The sequence below is a fragment of the Onychomys torridus genome, chromosome 12 (assembly GCF_903995425.1).
Source record: "Onychomys torridus chromosome 12, mOncTor1.1, whole genome shotgun sequence".
NCBI classification, from domain to species: domain Eukaryota; kingdom Metazoa; phylum Chordata; class Mammalia; order Rodentia; family Cricetidae; genus Onychomys; species Onychomys torridus.
In genome coordinates, this window is record NC_050454.1 from 12,501,158 (window position 1) to 12,519,816 (window position 18,659).

The 18,659-nt window shown below is 43.6% G+C and overlaps 1 protein-coding gene across 2 annotated transcripts in view; it reads right to left on the bottom strand.

Moving 5' to 3' along the window:
- Nucleotides 1-4,770: 4,770 nt before the first annotated feature.
- The window catches only part of Senp5 (SUMO specific peptidase 5), a 36,992-nt gene continuing 23,103 nt past the window's right edge, over nucleotides 4,771-18,659 (bottom strand). For both annotated transcript variants that reach the window (XM_036203551.1, XM_036203552.1), the window contains exons 6-10: nucleotides 17,786-17,863; nucleotides 10,978-11,115; nucleotides 7,848-7,931; nucleotides 6,260-6,310; nucleotides 4,771-5,577 (exon numbers count right to left, since the gene is read on the bottom strand). In XM_036203551.1, coding sequence (XP_036059444.1) covers nucleotides 5,467-5,577; nucleotides 6,260-6,310; nucleotides 7,848-7,931; nucleotides 10,978-11,115; nucleotides 17,786-17,863 — 462 coding nt within the window. In that variant the 3' untranslated portion in view covers nucleotides 4,771-5,466. The remainder of the gene's footprint in view (nucleotides 5,578-6,259; nucleotides 6,311-7,847; nucleotides 7,932-10,977; nucleotides 11,116-17,785; nucleotides 17,864-18,659) is intronic.

The following is an 18,659-nucleotide window of genomic DNA, read 5'->3' on the forward strand; positions in this document are numbered from 1 at the left end:
CAGGGGTTTAGTTGATTATCATCATGGTGGTGCAGGCAGACGTGGTGCTGGAGAAGTAGCTGAGAGTTCTGTATCTTGACCCGAAGGCAGCAGGAATCTGGGTTCCACACTGGTTATAGCTTGGGCATAGGAGACCTCAAAGCCCACCCTCTCACAGTGACACACTTCCTCCAACAAGGCCACACCCTATGGGGACCATTTTTTTTTTGTTTTTGTTTTTTTTCGAGACAGGGTTTCTCTGTAGTTTTGGAGGCTGTCCTGGAACTCACTTTGTAGACCAGGCTGGCCTCGAACTCACAGAGATCCGCCTGGCTCTGCCTCTCAGGTGTTGGGATTACAGGCGTGCGCCAGCACCGCCCGGCTGTATTTTCTTTCAAACCACCACACCCCTCTTTCCTATTTCAAGATGTATGTATTTATTATGTTACAGCATGTGTGCCTGCAGGCCAGAAGAGGGCGCCAGATCTCATCACAGGTGGTTGTGAGCCACCATGTGGGTGCTGAGAATTGAACTCAGGACCTCTGGAAGAGCAGCCAGTGCTCTTAATCTCTGAGCCGTCTCTTTAGCCCACTATATCCCATTTTAATCAAAGAAAGTAAGCTCTCAGAGATGTATGCTAAGCTGGGTGTGGTGACACATAGGCCTGTAATCCTAATTCTTAGGAAGCTGAGGGAAAGGCTAGCCGAGGTTACACAGCAAGAACCTATCTCAAAAGGCACAGCCCATCTCTAGCCCAAACAACAGCAACAAAGCTACAAAGAAACAGTCCAGAGACAAGGTAGGCTGCAGTGTGTGAGCGAAGAGTAGAGCAGCTATCCTGAGACCTGGAAGTCAGTAGCTTCCTACGCACTGTAAGCCAAAGTACAAACCTGAGACTTGGGTTAGAGCTCTGCTACCCAATATGGTGGCAGAGCACCACGGGCAGCTACTTAAAAATCATCCAGTGGGGGCTGAAGCTATGGCTCAGTGGCACCTGCTGTCTGCCAGAGGACCTGGGGTCACTTCCCAGCACTGATGTGGTGGCTCACAACTATGTGTAACTCTAGTTCCATAGGATCCAATGCCCACCATGAGTACTGACTGCATATGCCATGGTACACTTATGTGCAGGCAGAACACTCATAAATAAATTGTAATGACTGTTAGCCAGACGTAGTGGTGCACATCTTTAGTCCCAGCTCTAAGGATTAGTGGAAAGCAGAGGTAGGTGGGTCAAGAAAATTGAGTTCCAGGACAGCCAAGACTACACAAAAACCTTGTCTAAAAAAACAAAATAAATAAATGATTGTTGCGATTCTTTGTTGTTTTAAGACAGTGTCTCTCTAGGTAGTCCTGGCTAGTCTGCAACTCACTATATTGACCAGGCTGGCCTTGAACTCAGAGGTCCTTCTGCCTCTGCTTCCTGGGTGCTGGGATTAAAGGCGTGCGACATCACACATAGCAATAAAAAGAATAAAATTAGCTGGGTGGTGGTAGCACATGCCAAAGGCAGGTGGCTCTCTGTGACTTTGAGGACAGCCTGGTCTACAAAGCAAGTTCTAGGACAGCCAAGACTGTTAAACAGAGGAACCTTATCTTGAAAAACCAAAAATGAAAAAAAAAAAGTTGGGGGGGGAGGATTTGAACCATGAGTTTTCAGTCACACCAAGCACATTTTCTATACTCGGTAGCTGCATGTTGGCAAGAAGCTAAGGTATCAGATAAACTAGTAGGACACATCCATCAAGGAAGGAGCTCCTGCTTCAGTGCCCAGCTCAATGGCTAGAACTAGGTAGGGCTTACGACGGTCACTGTTCTGCAGTGAGCCTTGTCACCACTGGAATGACACTAGGAAATACTACCCACCAAGCATCACATGTTATTCAACACAAGAGAACACGTGTTTATAAAGGCATTTAGTTTATTTTTCAAAAAATATTTTGCTAGAAGGGTTGAGTACTGACTGTAATTTTACATGATCATAATCTTTCAAGTGAACAACTTGTCTAGGTCTGCTTTTGTAACCCCCAATACAATAGCATTTCTTAGATGCTATTCCCTAGATCTTAGATATCGACCAGCCAGGAGGCAGAGCCTAGCACACAGCAGAAGTATGTGCTGTGTAACTGTTGATTAACCTGGTCTCTTAACAATGAAGCAGAGGAGCAGATAATAGTGTATTTAAGGTACAGTATTAACTCACTGTTTCTGACCCTGACCCACTCAGGCCCCGACTGCTTCTACTGCATGGACGAAGCAGTTTACCACAACTGCAGAGAAAAGGGATAACTCACACTAGGCAAAGACTGGCTGTGTCCCCAGTTAGGCCTGTTACTGTTGTATTCCAACGATAAATTCAAGATGACCATGTTATTCATCTTCAATAGTAAACAGTGCACAGTGCAAAGCCAAAACGGCACTGTGAGATTATTGGCAGCAACTGCTCTTCTCTTCCTTGAGCAGCTAACTGAAAGTTAATTCTCATGATGCCTAAGAAAACTAAAAGATGAATTAAACCTATATTCATTACTAGAACAAAAGGAAAGACCACTGGAAAGAAGCAACTACAGCCAGGTAAGTTTGCCATGAGGACTGGGCAGCAGCTTATTGAAGGCTCATCATATATGAATAGCTTTAAGTTTGTGCAGGGTTTACATTCATCCCAGTGACACAAAGTCTGCCTACTTTATGGGATCAACCGTTCAGTGCCAAGCCAGTGACAGTGAAGCATTCCTGCAAACATCAAGACAAAAAAATTACAACCTAGGACTTGAAAGCTAAACAGAAGTTTACATGTAATCGCAAGAAGAGAAAGAGCAACTATGTACTCTGAAACCAAGTCTCACTAATGACAGAAAGACTTAGAACATACTCAAAACATTCAGCATTTAGGCTAAAGCAAGCTGAGCAGTCCGCCTGATGGTGCCCTATCACGTTAGAAAGGAAGAGTGGACCTGGATGGCTGAGTGTTCGTTCCTGCATGCCTCAGTGCTGACATGACCTTTTCTAAGACAGGAGAAGAGGCAACTCAGGCTCTGGGCATTAAGATTCTCCCAGGATTGAAAATGCTATTGCACCCATGTAATCTAAACATCAGGGAGGCTGAGGCAGAAGGACTGTAAATTTGAGGCCAGCCTGGGCTAAACAAGGACCCTCTTTCAACAAGATTCTCAAAGGAATACAACTGTAACTTCTGATGGGTCTGTTATTGGGGAAATGAGATAGATACTTCCTCACTCAAGACACTGAGTCCGCCACCTCACTGCTGGCTATTTCAGTATAGGCACAGCAACAAAACCCACGCTTATGTCTTGGATATCCATTTTGAAGATGCTCATGTTGGTGTAATTATGTCTGAAAGTCTTAAGACCACATCTTTAGCTGGGTTATGGTGACACAAACCTATACTAGCACCTGGGAGAGAACTGGGAATTCGAGGTCATCTTCAGCTGCATAATGAGTTTGAGGCTAGCCTGACTTGAGACCCTGTTTCCCAAACCCCTTCCCTAAGAGATCTTCAAGCAGTCAGGCCTGTAATTCTAGCTACTCAGGTGTCAGGAGTAAACAAGGCCAGGCTCAGGCACAGAGTGAACTCAAAACCAATGAAGACAACTTCATGAGACCATGTCTCAAAATACAAAAAGTACAAAGAGGGCTAAGGTGGTAGCTCAGTGGCAGAGCACCTGCCAAACACACAAACAGACCCTGGGTTCAATTCCCAGTACTACAGGAATGAAAGGGACATCTCCTTTCTAACTTTTCATCTTCCCCAGTGGTGACCTCCTGTGACAACATAAAGTACCTCTACTCTCAGGCTTTTTAATTACCTGAAGCACAAGAAACACTGACTGGTTTTATGCTAAGGACTTTGAAGTCTGGATGACTAAGGAGAAGAGATGCCAGGGCCACTGCCCACTGGCCATGCTGTGGCAGGGAGTCGTGCATGTAAACTTAAGTTTGATTCAGCCCTTACCTGCGCAGTAAGCCCTGCTCAGCCATTTGACCTGTTCTGTTTTTCAAACAGCTTGTGCCTAACTAGGCAGTTATCTTCTGCCATTTACGTGCACAAGTTTATTAATCTTCCCTCCTTCAATTCAGAAAAACTAACTGGTTAGGCTTAATATGCATCTTACTTATTTTCTTGAAAATGTGTCACAAAAGACCAGATTAAAGAGGCAGGATCTACCACTTTCTTCCTAATCCACAGACAGGCTACTCTACAGCCGTCCCCAGAGGACGGAGTTAAACAAACAGGGAGTTCTTGAGTACAGGATTCAGACTGTTCTTGCAGAAGCTAAAGACCCCTCAAGATGCTGGGCCACCAGAGAAGACTGGAGAAAAAAATTCCTCGTGTGCTCTCTTCCCAGAGACCTCCTCTCTTCTCCCACCATCTGCAGAAGAGCTCAGCCAGTCTTCTACTGTGAATGTTTGCATTTCAGATACCTTAAAGTGGAACCATTCTTGTACACCTTATTACCTTGGAGTGCATGGGAGGCAACAAAGATAGGTGGTAACTAGCAAACTACTTCTATGAAAAGCCAAATTCTCCTTTATGAATTTGATGGATGCTAAGGGTTTTTTTTTTTTTCCCCACAAGTCAATACAAGAAAATTTAGTGTCCCAAGAAAAGCCTTTATGAGATTTAATCCATGTATTACAATTCTTAAGACCAAAATGGAAATCGTATTGTAGAGTGTATTGGTATGTACCTATATTACCAGCCCTGGGGAGACAGAGACGGGATTAGCTTGAGTTTGAGTCCAGCCTAGCTACTGTGAGTTCCAGGACAGCTTGGGCGACATAGTGAGACCTTGTCTCAAAACAACAAAAGGAAAGAAACCTTTAAGTTAACTGGCCTTCAAGGTCGCTGCTTTTTTCCCTCTCATACCTTAACTCTCCTCAAATCAGCACTGTGCTTGCAAGCACTGCGTCCCTAAGCAGAACGACCCTCTCACCGTCGAAAGGAATGCATCTCATGCCCGGAGACTGGCGAGGACACCAGGGAAAGTGCTGCTGTAGAAGTAGCGGCTGGCTCTTCCACGCCACTCCGGCTCCCTTTATGCCACAGGGAGCATCTATTCCGAGCTACACTGTATCAAAACATCCTGCTGTTTTAAGTTCTGGGGTTAAATTTTAAACCTGTATTCAGTTCACATCTAACTATGTTTCAAAAGCTGCACCAAATCTACTAGGCTTTTTTTAATACTCTTTACTGCATGCTCTGTCTATATGCATGCGTTTGGATAATAAATATTAAATATGGGAGGGATGTATGGAATCCATAAAGTTAAAATGAAACCAAACTGAACATTAAAAAAGTACATGATAGCAGGAGAAATGAAGAAGGGCGAAAATAAATTTGAGGTAACAACAGTGGCCCAATACCACCAATCTGAAAGGTCTGTAAAAATTCAGTAAGTGTCTGGAGATTCAAGTAACAAACTCTCTGCTCCACATGGCCAGCCTTCTGGAGTCCCTGCTGAGTCTCAGTCCAGGAGTCGACACTCACACAGCTCCTTATAGATCCTCTTCCGTACTCGAGGCATGTCTTCTTGAGAAAACTGGAAAGGCTGCTCTAAGGCGAGGCACTTGCAGTACTGTGAGACAAATACAAAACGGCCTCTGTCCCGGAGACACCTGGGTGGCAGGTGTGGCTGAGCTCCCCGCCGCCACTGCCTTGTAGACAGACAGACAGACAGACACACACACACACCCTAACAGTCTAAGGCTGCAGAGTAATGTTTTTGGTTCTTGTAAAATCATGTTGTTTTTCAAGACGGTTTTTCTGTGTAGCAGCCCAGGCTGTCCTGGAACTTGCTTTGTAGACCAGGCTGGCCTCACAGAGCTCTGCCGCCGAGTGCTGGGATTAAATGTTAAGCCACTAAACTCAGCTTGAAAATCAGATGAGAGTCGGCTCTCCACTCTGCCCGGGTGCAATGTGCCGGGCCTGCACTTGGACCTCCCAGGGAAACAAAGTGCAAACTTGAGTTTCCTTATAAAGGTGTGAGGTGCACAGTGGGGCTACCTCCCAAGGTCTCTGTAAAGCTGAGTTCATATATTTTCCCATAAACACAGGTACTTCTCTGACGAAGCTTACTAAGGCCCCTTGCTCATTCTTGGCCTGGGGGCAGGGGTGGGGCAGTTCTTCCTAAAGATTCCATCTGCAAATACAGCCACAACAAAGGGAAAGGGCTGCCTTCCCCAATACTGCATACACACAGGACTACCATTCTCTCAGAACAAAACAACCAATTCACACACAGGAGACAACAGTATTACCTGGAGCACAAAGACTCCACAGTCACTGTCATTTTTCTGTTGTGGAATACACTGAAGAGAAAAATAAGGCGGTCATTAACATAAATCAAGTACCTCTTCACATAAGAAAACTTTCCATGGGTAAATGAACAAGAGATGGGAAAACTCGTTCTCTCCCAAATAGCTGGTCTATATCTCCACTATCCAAATACCTTAATAAGGGAGGCCTATGGCCACATGAAAAGATCTTTCAAGTGGCCACAATTTAAATGTGGGAAATGAGAAAACCAAATTTTAAAATCATTTTAAAGACCTAGCGAATTAGCTGTGCTATCAACTCAATGTGAGTCCGGGAGCACATGCTGGGTGGGACACAGGCATTCATCCCTCTGGCTAGAGATACAATGTAACCTCTGCCGCCAGCTAGAGATACAATGTAACCTCTGCTGGCAGCTAGAGATACAATGTAACCTCTGCCGCCAGCTAGAGATACAATGTAACCTCTGCTGCCAGCATCCCCGTCCTGACAGATTGTACTCTCAGACTGTGAGCTACACAAGACCTTTCTCCCTTATCTGACAAGTATGTTGTCACAGCAATGGAAAAAAATCAGCTAAGAAAGTTCTCTGTAATCTTAACTTTTCACCTCAGATTATACAATTGTCCGTTTTATTCTTTGAAATAAATCATAAAGGCAAAGAGTGTTGTTTCCAAAGAACTGGTTACTGTATCTAAGGCAGGAATATGAAAGACTCTGGAGGGATATTGTATACCTAGCAGAGCTAGATGTGTAAATCAGACAGTTTTTTAAAAATAAAACTCTACAAGTTCATTTCTCATGTCAACTAGTATGTAAATGATTAGAAACATAAAACCATGGCTCAGTTTTAAAGTTTAGTATTTGGCTTAGTTCAAAGATGAACTAATCTTGATCTTTTGGGCTTGGGTTCAACATTTGTCAAGACTCTGCCTCTAAACTGGGACAATAACCTAGACTGACCTGAGTTCAAGGACCTTCCTCTATCAATAGTTCCAATATCCAGTTTCCCTGTCTATAAAATAAAGAGGCTTCTTAGCCCTAACTACTGCCCACCACACAGGCTGTAAGGATCACAGGAGATCATCACCAGGAAGGACTGAGAGGCTCCGTTTACCTCAGCATTCTGCTCCACATGAGCTGCTTTACTGTCTACGGGCCAGACACACTGGGTCTTAACTATGTTCTTGGAAAGTACCCATCCTGGTCCCTTTGTGGGCCCAAATAGTCATTTTAGCATATGTCTAAGTCTTTATGTATCACATGGAAATTATAACTACCTTCCCTAATACTGCATACAGTGTGACCTCTCCCTCCAAAATGCTTTTTTCCACAGAGTACCACTCGATTACTAACTACACCAAGGATGATTTATGCTACCTGCTCTCAGCAAGTACTGGGTGGGACTGAGCCTCAAGATGATTAAGTACTAAATACCCTTTAGTCTGAGTTGCCGGAATCTCCTGGAGGCTCTTCGGCCCCAGTCTTCAGATCTCTCAGCAGGCACCCACACTTGCTTGGGTCACTGCCTTCCATGCACATGCTGGGGCTTCATTTCTATCACACTCTTACCTTTGTAACAGCAGTCTGCCAACCCTGAAGAAATTCAGGTCTGTTTTTTTCTCTGGCTTCAGTCAGCAAATACTTTCTTATATTCTGGTTAAAAAGAAACCACAACACACATCTTGTGTTCCATTAGTTGGTGAAAACATGGAAACTGCCCACCACCAGACAGCAACCAAGGTGGAGCTACAGTCTCCAGCTGCGTGACACCTGTATTGAGTTTCCACTCAGCCTGTACTTAAGTAGGCACTCAAGACTTGGACACTGTATTAGCGCATTTATGAGGGTCAAGTTGCTACGTTTGAAACCTTGTCTTATATCTAAAGACAGAAGAAAAACATGCTGTAATCATTAATAATGAGAGAGAAATGAACATCCAGCTCTCGTCTATTTCTTTTTTCTTTTTTTAAATGTGCATTGTTGTTTTGGCTGTATGTCCATCTGTGTGAGGGTGTCGGGTCCCCTGGAACTGGAGTTACAGACAGTTGTGAGCTGTCACATGGTTGCCGGGAATTGAAGTTGCTGGGTCTTCTAGAAGAACAGCCAGTGTTCTTAACCCATGAGCCATCTCTCCAGGCCCTCTCTCATCTCTTTCTCAGGCCTTTTTCCCAACCCTTACTCATTTCTAGAGATTCAGTTAGTATCACAAACATCTCCAGGTCTACCACTTGTCTGTTAACTTTATGACATGTTTATTTGCTCATTTATTTTGTGGTGCTGAGGATGAACCGTGGGTCATGTGTATGGTAAGCCTGTACTCTATCACTGAGCTATAACTCCAAATCTGACACAGACACAGATTTTGTGATACAGTTAAATTTATCAAGTGGTTTCTTGGTGTTTTCTTCTTCTTTTGCGTAAGAAGGCCTTCCCAACTCCATGAATGAATAAAACATTTTCAATATTTTACCCAAGATTTCATGCTTTTTTCTTTTGAGATAGGGTCTCACTATGTAGCCCCGGCTGACCTGGAACTTAACAAATCCCTTTGCGTCTGTCTCCCGAATGCTGGGGTTAGAGGCAGGGCCCACCACGCCCAGAGCGTCTGTGTTCTGTCTGTCCTTATAGACAGTACATCGAAAGCCTCTAACTTTTCCAGTAGCAGCTAGTTTTCCCAGGGCCGTAACTGAAAAATTGGTCTTTCCTCAATTTTACCACATATAAATTCTACACACAGACACACTTTTATTTGTGGATTCTTAATGGTGGATGTTCCAATCAATCTATATCCCTAAGCCAATGTAAGTAACATTTTAATTTTAAAACTTTGATAACATGCTTTGACATCTACCAGATGAGTCTCCTTCACTGTTCCAGTTCCAGCTCATGCACATGAATTCTGCAGTGTGAACTGCAGAAGCTCATTGGGCCTTTCAAAGTTCTGTTAGTGGGCTGGGGCTGTAGCTCAGTGAAGTGCTTGCCTAGCATGCAGAGAGGTCTGGATTCAATCCAGCACCATATAAGCCAGATGTGGTGATACACACCTAACATCTCAGCACCAAGGGCAGAACCAGGAGTTCAAAGATATCCTTGCCACCTAGCAAGCTGAAGGCCAGCCTGGGCTACATTAGACCTCATCTCAATACCAAGCTTGGTATTGTGTACTTATAATCCCAGGACTTAGGAGGCTAAGGGCAGGGTGATCATGTTTGATGCCAGCATGGGCATCTGAATAAAATTAAAAAAAAAAAAAAATCTTAGGGAATTGATAAGATGAAAATTGCCAGAAGTTAGTTTGGTAAAAATGGATCTCTTTTCAATACTGAGTCTGTTTTTGGAGCTCCTCTGAGATTTCCTCCAAATAATAAGCTTTAAATTCTTCACCCGAAAGGCTCTGTACATTCCCACTGCAGAACACCCCAGATGACGGATGGGCTCCAATACTTTAGTAATAGAACCTGCTTCTTTTTGGTTTTCCAAGACAGGGTTTCTCTGGGTAGTCCTAGCTGGCCTCGAACTTAGAGATCTGCCTGCCTCTGCCTCCCCAGTGCTGGGATTAAAGTCGTGCGCCGCCGCTGCTGCCGCCACCGCCACCCAGCATCTGGGATACTTTTCTAACTGGTTCTTCATCATGCAGAAGACCCAAGAGAGCTGATTTTTGTGATTCCCCATCTTGTTGCACTCTTACTGATATCAGCTGAACTCTACAGGGTGTGACGACACACCACTACAATCCCATTTGGAAAGTAGACACAAAACCAGCAAGAGTTCAAGGTCATCTGACCAGTTCTGAGACCAGCCTGGGCTACATAAGAGCATGTCTTTACCTGAACTCTAATATTTTTTTTTTAATTTTTATTTATTTATTATGTATACAGAAGAGGGCACCAGATCTCATTACAGATGGTTGTAAGCCACCTTGTGGTTGCTGGGAATTGAACTCAGGACCTCTGGAAGAGCAGTCAGTGCTCTTAACCTCTGAGCCATCTCTCCAGCCCAAACTCTAATATTTTGTTCCAGAATGATAGTTACTTTGAAAATCTAAGACAATCTTAGCTCTAAAAGAAAGAAGAGCCAGGCGTTGGTGGTGCATGCCTGTAATCCCAGGCAGAGGCAGGCGGATCTCTGTGAGATCCTTAAAAATGCTAAATCCCGGGGCTAGAGAGATGACTCTGTGGTTAAGAGCAATGACTGCTCTTCCTGGGGACCCAGGTTCAATTCTCAGCACCCACATGGCAGCTCACAGCTGTCTGTAACTCTAGTTCCAGGGTACCTGATACCCTCATGCAAGCAAAACACTAATGCACATAAATTAAAAAAAAAAAAAAAAGATGAATCCAGCTGGGTAGTGGTGGCACACACCTTTGATCCCAGCACTCAGGAGACAGAGGCAGGCAGACCTCTTGAGTTCTAAGCCAGCCTGGTCTACAGAGTGAGATCCAGGACAGCCAGGGCTACACAAAAAAAACCCTGTCAAAAAACTTAATTAATTAATTGATTGATTTTAAAAGATGCTCAATCCAACCAGGGCACAACTCTCCAACTCTCCAAGGGGCCCCAGAGAGATCTGACAGCTCAGCCGCCCCGCCCTGACCGATGGCCTCTTGCCACCTTGAAGCGGCCCTGCCATCCACTGCTCTGCTAGAGCAGTGATCTGCCACAGTCAGTCACAGAGAGATAGAGTAGAACATTAACTTACCTCTACACAGAATTTAAAATGAATGCCTTGGGAATCATAAAAGGAAATAATTCGATTGGAGAGTGTCACAGTAATGAGAGACCAGTGGACTTCCAGGTGGATCGGAATCAACAGAAGGCTCTTTTTAAACAAATCCACCTGATTAAGAGAAAGAAATGGAGCTATCACCACAGAACCGGCAACATCTCTCATTTGCTGACCTTTGCCCTGCTAAGTCGTGGTAAGGCAGAACTTGAACCCAGGTCTCATCTTCAGCCCATGTCTGTAAAGTAAGACAATATAAACACATTCGCTCCCACTTCATCTACAAAGGTACTCTTGTCACCTGTCTGGTGTGACTTAGCTTATTGATTATTAATGTGCATGCATAATGTGTGCGTAGGTCAGAGGACAACTTTGTGGGGTTGGCTCTCTTCTTCCACCTTTGTGTGGATTCTGGCTTTTGTTTTAAAACAGGGCTAGGGATCCTAGCATATACTAGGGCTAGTATTAAATAATACTAAAAAGCAACAAAGTTTTAAAAAGTAAAATTAAAAAGTAAAGCACGCAACCTCAAGCAAATCTGCTTAAATTTAAATACTGATTCTTTTCCTTTGCTTTATCTGTTTTATTTGTCCTTTTATACCCAGATTGCCTCGGGTGTAATATGCAGGAGCCAACAGTACCTACTTTATGCAGTTCTAAAGGATAAGAGAAGAACATGAATACACATACAAATGTACTTCAGCACACGTGAACCCTGCAGTCTGGTCTCTGATGTTGAAAGGGAGAAAACATTCTTGATAATACTGTACACCTTTTAGCTCAAACAAATCCTTAAGTCCCGACATAGTCAGGCAGAGGTGGTGCACGCCTTTAATCCTAGCACCTGGGAAGCAGAGGCAGGCGGATCTCTGGGAGTTTCAGGACAGCCTGGTCTACAAAGTTCCAGGACAGCCAGAGCTACATAGAGAAACTGTCTCAAAAAACAAGCAAATCAAAAATTCCTCACATGCCCTGTATATTCTAAAAATGTCTTTTATAATCCAGAAAGATTGCTACTCTGCTCAGACTTCCAATGGATGGACCCAGTGAGCTGGTTCAGCAGGTAAAGGCGCCTGCTGCTACCAAGCTGATGATCCGAGTTCAATCCAGATCCAACACTGTAGAAAGAGAGTTGACTCCCACAAGCTGTCCTCTGAATACCCCCACACTCACACATAATAAAGAAATTGATGTAATTAAAAATTCCAAAGGATAACCAAGTAGTAGGTACTCCATAAACACCTATAAAAAGTGAGTGAGCTGGACATCAGCACATCATGTAATCCCAGATTTTGGGAGGTGATAGCAAGAGTTGTTCAAAGTCACCCTTGCTACAGGAGAGTTCCAGGAGAGTGGGCTCCAAGAGACCCTATCTAAACGGACGCAGTGTCACGTGCCTGGAGTAGGACAGCACACACGCAAAGCCCGCCTATGCAACTGTGAATTCCTATCTCAAAGTCAGTCCGGGGCCATCAAGACGGTGCAGCAGGTCAGGGTGCTTGTTGGACCTGATGACTAGTTCTGATCCGAAAGGTGGGAGAAGAGACCCTCGTCCACAGAGCTGTCCCCTGGCCTTCCCATGTGTGCTGTAGTGTGCAGGCACCTGTGTGTACCCCAACAAGCACACTGGAACACACACAGAAACACCATTTTAAACTTAAAAGCTCCTTCCACATTTTTGTTACTACTTTATGGTGTCTTCTTTCCCACTATTCAAATCCTGGTTGACTTACTTGTCTTTCTGGAACTGAATTTGGTGATAATAATGAGATTTAAGGCCATTCATTTTTTTTTTTCCCTTCATGTGTTTGGGAAGAACTCACTACACAGATGATGACGACATGAACTCCTTTATGACCTTCCTGCTTCTACCTGAGTAGTTAGGACTACAGGTGTGACCCTATGGCTCCACCAGGAGAATCTTAGGGGGGGGGGGGCTATTTATTTTTTTAGACAGGTTTTCTCTGTCCTGGATCTTGCTCTGTAGCCTAGGCTGTCCTCGAATTCACAAAGATCTGCCTGCCTCTGCCTCCCCAGTGCTGGGATTAAAGATGTGCTCTAGGGCTGGAGAGATGGCTCAGGGGTTAAGAGTGCTGCCTATTTTTCCAGAGGTTCTTGAGTTCAATACCCAGCAACCACATGATGGCTCACAACCATCCATAATGAGAACTGGTGCCCCCTTCTGGCATGTAGGCATTCCTGTATGGAGGATACGGTATATTTGATAAATAAAATCTTTTTTTTTTTTTTTAGCTGAGGATCAAACCCAGGGCCTTGTGCTTGCTAGGCAAGCGCTCTACCACTGAGCTAAATCCCAACCCCTGGAATGTTTTTTAGTTACCCTAATTGGAGAATTCAGAGAACAGAATAATATCTTTTTATTTAACAAAGTATGTTTATTTTGCAAATATTTCCTATGAACATGACAATGGTCTCTAAGCAATCATGCCTACATAATGACTCTAATGATGGTAGTGTTTGGGGAGCCAAGCATTATATGTCTCCAAAAAAGGAAAGAAAAACAAAATAAAACAAAACCAACAACAACAAAAACACATGTCCTGTGACATAAATTATCTACACACACAAAAATATAAATTTTAAAATGTGAAAAAAAAAAAAAAACCAACAAAAACCAAGCATGGTGGAACATGTCTTTAATCCCAGCGCTGGGGAGGCAGAGGCAGGCAGGGTTTGAGGCCAGCCTGGTCTACAGAACTAGTTACAGGACAGCCAGGGCTACACAGAGAAACCCTGCCTCAAAAACTAAAGCCAAAGCGACACCCCCCTTCTGTCTGTTCCACTGTCTCCACAGGCAAACAAACTACATTACCCACTCTCATTGGCTTTTATTTCCTGGTTAATCTGTAAGTGCCATGAGACAGAGCATGGGCTTTATTTTCCTCATCTACTCCTAGAAAAGTGCTCAGCACCCCTCAGCTGGGGAGTGCAGGAGTAACCAGGCCACATGGAAGAAGCTGGGTGTGTAAGACACATTTCAAGCCCCAGACTGGAGAGACTGGAAGAGTTAGATCCTTAAAGCACACTGCTCAAACAGCTCAGCCTACCTGACAAGATCTGGCCAGTAAGAGGCCCTGTCTCAGAATACAAGGTGGGCCAGGAACATGCCTTTAATCCCAGCACCAGGAGGCAGACAGAGGCAGGTGGATCTCTAGATACTGAGTTCCAGGCCATCCAAGGCAACATAAACAGCCTGCCTCAAGAACGACAAATAAACCATCTGAAAAGCAAGGTGGACAACTCCCTAGAAGAACAATACCCCATTCTGTCTCAGGCCTCTACAGACACATGCACACACAAAACCAAGGGTACAGGAACTCACTCAATGCTGAAAGACTGAATGTTGAATTCCACCATAGTAAGAGCCAGAGAACACTACTAGTTCAATGAGCACAGAGGTCTTGCTTTTGGCCTCCTGCATGTTAGGATTGCAGATAGACCCATGCCACCGTACCCAGTTACCTAGAGTGTGCTTTCAGCTCTTACCAGTGCCTACCTTCATGGCATTCACCGCTCGGATATCACTACCTAAGACAAAGCCTGCCAGGAAGAGTCCACCCCAATAAAAGAAGGGACAATAAATGCATTCTACAAACCAGGCAGCAAAATGTACTGGGAAGGAAAATAAGCGAAGGGTAAGAGGAGCCAGGAGAGGTGGCCAGTGATGGCACCTGGCATCCCAGCACTGGGAGGCCGAGCAAGAGAATGATGAGTTCAAGACCAGCCTAAGCTACACACAGAGATCCTAGTTTGAGGGAGAAGATAGAAGACAGTAAAGGAGAGAATGAGCCGTCTGCATGTATGTGTACACATAGACACACTTCTCACCGGATGTGTGTATGTGTACATAGACACACTTCTCACAGATGTATGTGTACACATAGACACACTTCTCACAGGATGGATGGATGTGTGTGCACACTTCTCACAGGATGTATGTATGTGTACACACAGACACACTTCTCACAGGATGTACATATGTGTACACACAGACACACTTCTCACAGGATGTATGTATGTGTACACAGTACACACTTCTCACAGGATGTGTACACAGATACACTTCTCACAGGATGTACATATGTGTACACACAGACACACTTCTTACAGGATGTACATATGTGTACACACAGACACACTTCTCACAGGATGTACATATGTGTACACACAGACACACTTCTCACAGGAAGTGAGATGTCACTGACACAAAAGCTGAGTGTTTCAAGAAGGCGAGCAGAGCTGCACCGTGTGGCTGAGGAAGGAGGTACAAATGAGGTGTGATTTAGCCTTTGGCTTTCAAATTCCAGAAATAAAACTACTGACTTCCAACTGTGAAAAAGGTAGCCACAGGGTGGAGACCCAATGCGAAATTCAATGACTAGGGCACTCACTGCTTTTGCACAGCACCCACATGGCGGCTCCTAACCACCCTAAACTCTGCTTCTGGGGCTCCTCTGTTTTTACAGATTGATTTATTTTATTTTGTGTGTTGAGTGCTTTGCCTGCATAATGTAAGTGTACTGCATCTATGCCTGGTGCCACAGAGGCAAGAGAGGTAACAGATCCCCAGGAATGGGAGCTACAGATGGCTGTAAGCCATCATGTGGATGATGGGAACCAAACCTAGGTCCTCTGCAAGAGCAGCCAGTGCTCTTAATCACTTAGCCAGCTCTCCAGTTCCATTAAAAATAATAATTAAATTAAAATTAAAAAACCTTTAAGAACTAATGGCATAAGCAGATCTCTGTGAATTCGAGGCCAGCCCGGTCTACAGAGCGAGATCCAGGATAGGCAGCAAAACTACACAGAGAAACCCTGTCTTAAAAAAACAAAAAACAAAAACAAAAACACACACACAAAAAGAATTAATGGCATGTCTTTAATTCTGGCTTTGTTAAAAATTTTTATCAGTTTAAAATATATTTATTGCCCAGTGGTGGCAGTAGCACACACCTTTAATCCCAGCACTCAGGAGGCAGAGGCAGGCAGATCTGTGAGTTCAAAGCCAGCCTGATCTACAGAGTGAGTTCCAGGACAACCAGGGCTACACAGGAAACCCCATCTCAAAAAAACAAAACCAACTAAACAAACAAGCAAAAAAACATATATGTGTGTGTGTGTATATATATATATATATATATATATAACTATAAGAAATAGTGACTAAAAACCATAAGGTTTACAAATGACTTAAAATTCCATGAAGCTGAGGTACCAATTTATTTAAAAATTTAATTTCACTAAAATTAGCAATCTCATAAGCATCTTTCTACAAATCTTTCTCTTTCCAGATTTCTTTAAAATAAAGGCCTAATGACTGGATCATCAAAAAATTGAAATGAACACTTGGTGAGTTTCCACGTGAATCATGCATGACAGTCAGCATTTTACTGTGTATTTTACAATGCGCTTAGTGGTTTGCTAAATATAATCTCACTTATTCTCCCAACAAATTGTAAACCTCTTGTTCTACAGAGAAGCCTGACTTTCAGGATAAATGAAGCAAGCGTGCTCAAGTTACAGTGGTTAAGTCACCACACTGGCGTATGAATTCTATCTCTCTTAGATTGCTATGGTACACTGCAGACACTGTACGTGATACAAATCATTTCCAGGTCTGGGGATATGGCTCCCTTAGTAAAGTGTTTGCTTCAAATCCACAAAGCCCTGGATTTGATCCCCACCACTACATAAGGCAGACGTAGTGCTCACACTGGGAATCCCAGCAGTCTGAGGTAGAGGCAGAAAGATCAGGAATTCCAGGCCAGCTTGGGATGTCTAAATAAAGAAATAAATATTGCTGGGCAGTGGTGGCGCACACCTTTAATCCCAGCATTCGGGAGGCAGAGCCAGGTGGATCTCTGTGAGTTCGAGGCCAGCCTGGGCTACAGAGTGAGTTCCAGAAAAGGTGCAAAGCTACACAGAGAAACCCTGTCTCAAAAAAAAAAAAGAAAGAAAGAAAGAAAGAAAGAAAGAAAGAAAGAAAGAAAGAAAGAAAGACAGACAAAAAAGACAAAAAAGAAAAAGAAAGAAATCCTATTTCCATTGACTTAAGAGTTATTCTTGGTTTTGTTGGTTGCTGATTGGTTTGAGATAGTATCTCACTGTATAACCCTGGCTGGCCCTAACTCACAAAAATCCACTTGCCTCTACCTCCTGAGTGCCAGAATTAAAGGCATGTGGCACCTTGCCTGGCTTCTTTTTAAAATGACAACAAACACAGACACTTGGGAGTCTGAACCAGGAAGACTGCAGGTCAGAGACCAGCCTAAACTGTAAAAACCAAGGCTAGAGCTGGAGCTCAGTGACAAAAGCATTTGCACACAGAAGGCCCTGGGTTCACCACCTAGTTCACCACCACAAAAAAAAAAAAAAGAAAAAAAAAAAAAAAAAAAAGAAAAAAAAAAAAAGAAAAGAAAAAAACCTGAGTCACTGAAGGCACTTTAGATACGTTAGCATTTTATGCTAACACTCAGCAATCTAATAAACTTTTAACTTAGACAAGTTAAATGTCCTGTCCAAGTTGTCCAGCAGGCTAAGAGTATTGCTATAATCATGAACTCCCAGACTGGTACTCCTTCCTTACTGCACATTCTAATCCACAGACTCAAGAGTTTACTACGGTCTTATTCACCAAATATTAAGATAAAAAATATTCAGCAGTCACATGAAGGTTCTGACAGCATAATGTTATTAAAGCTCTGATCTTCCAACCAAGAGGAGCTTATCCATTTCAAATTCAGTATAAAAGGAAATCAAGTACCTTTTTAGTCCATCTCTTAACTCCATTATAGCCTTTGGTTACCAGCTGTCTATGAAAAAAGCTGTTGAAGAAGTGGACCTGCAGGAGCAAACACAATCAACCAGGTTACGTTATGCCACACTCAGGTTCAAAGTCACAAGAAAATGGGAACTTAAGAATTGGGAAACATAAAATGAACAAAAGAAGAATGAAAATTGTATTTCTTTCTTTTTTTTTTAAATTTTGAGATGGGGTTTTTCGACGTAGTTGTGGGTCTCTTGGAACTCCTTCTGCAGACCAGGCTGGCCTGGAACTCAGAGATCTGTCTGCCTCTGGCCCATCACTGCCCCTCACCCTCATCTCTCCCAGCGCTGGGACTGGGTGTGAGCTGCCATGCCAACTTTGTCTTTTTTTTTAATGAAAAGTTGTTTTGTTTTGTTTTGTTCTTATTAAAAACCTAACCCAGGACAAGTATAAATGAATGCCTTTAATCCTACTCTCAGGAGGTAACTCTGTGAGTTAGAGTCCAACCTGATCTACATAGTGATATCTAGGCAAGCCAAGGCTACACACAGAGACCCTGTCTCAAAAACAAAATAAAACAAAACAAATGAGAAGAAAACTCAAGGCCTAGGAATGTGGCCTAACTAAAGAGTCCTTGCCTCATAGGCACACAACCCTTGATTTGATCTCCAGAACCACAAAAGCTGGGTACAGTAGCACACACCTGCAATCCTAACCTTCAGAGACAGAAAGTTCAGTAGTTCAAAACCATCCTCAGCTATAGCAGGGTCTGAGGTCAGTCCAAGCTACATGAGATCCTCTCATGTAGATATAAGAGAGAGAGAAAGAGGAAGGGAGGGAAAGAGAGAGGAATATAGGTAGGTAGGTTGGT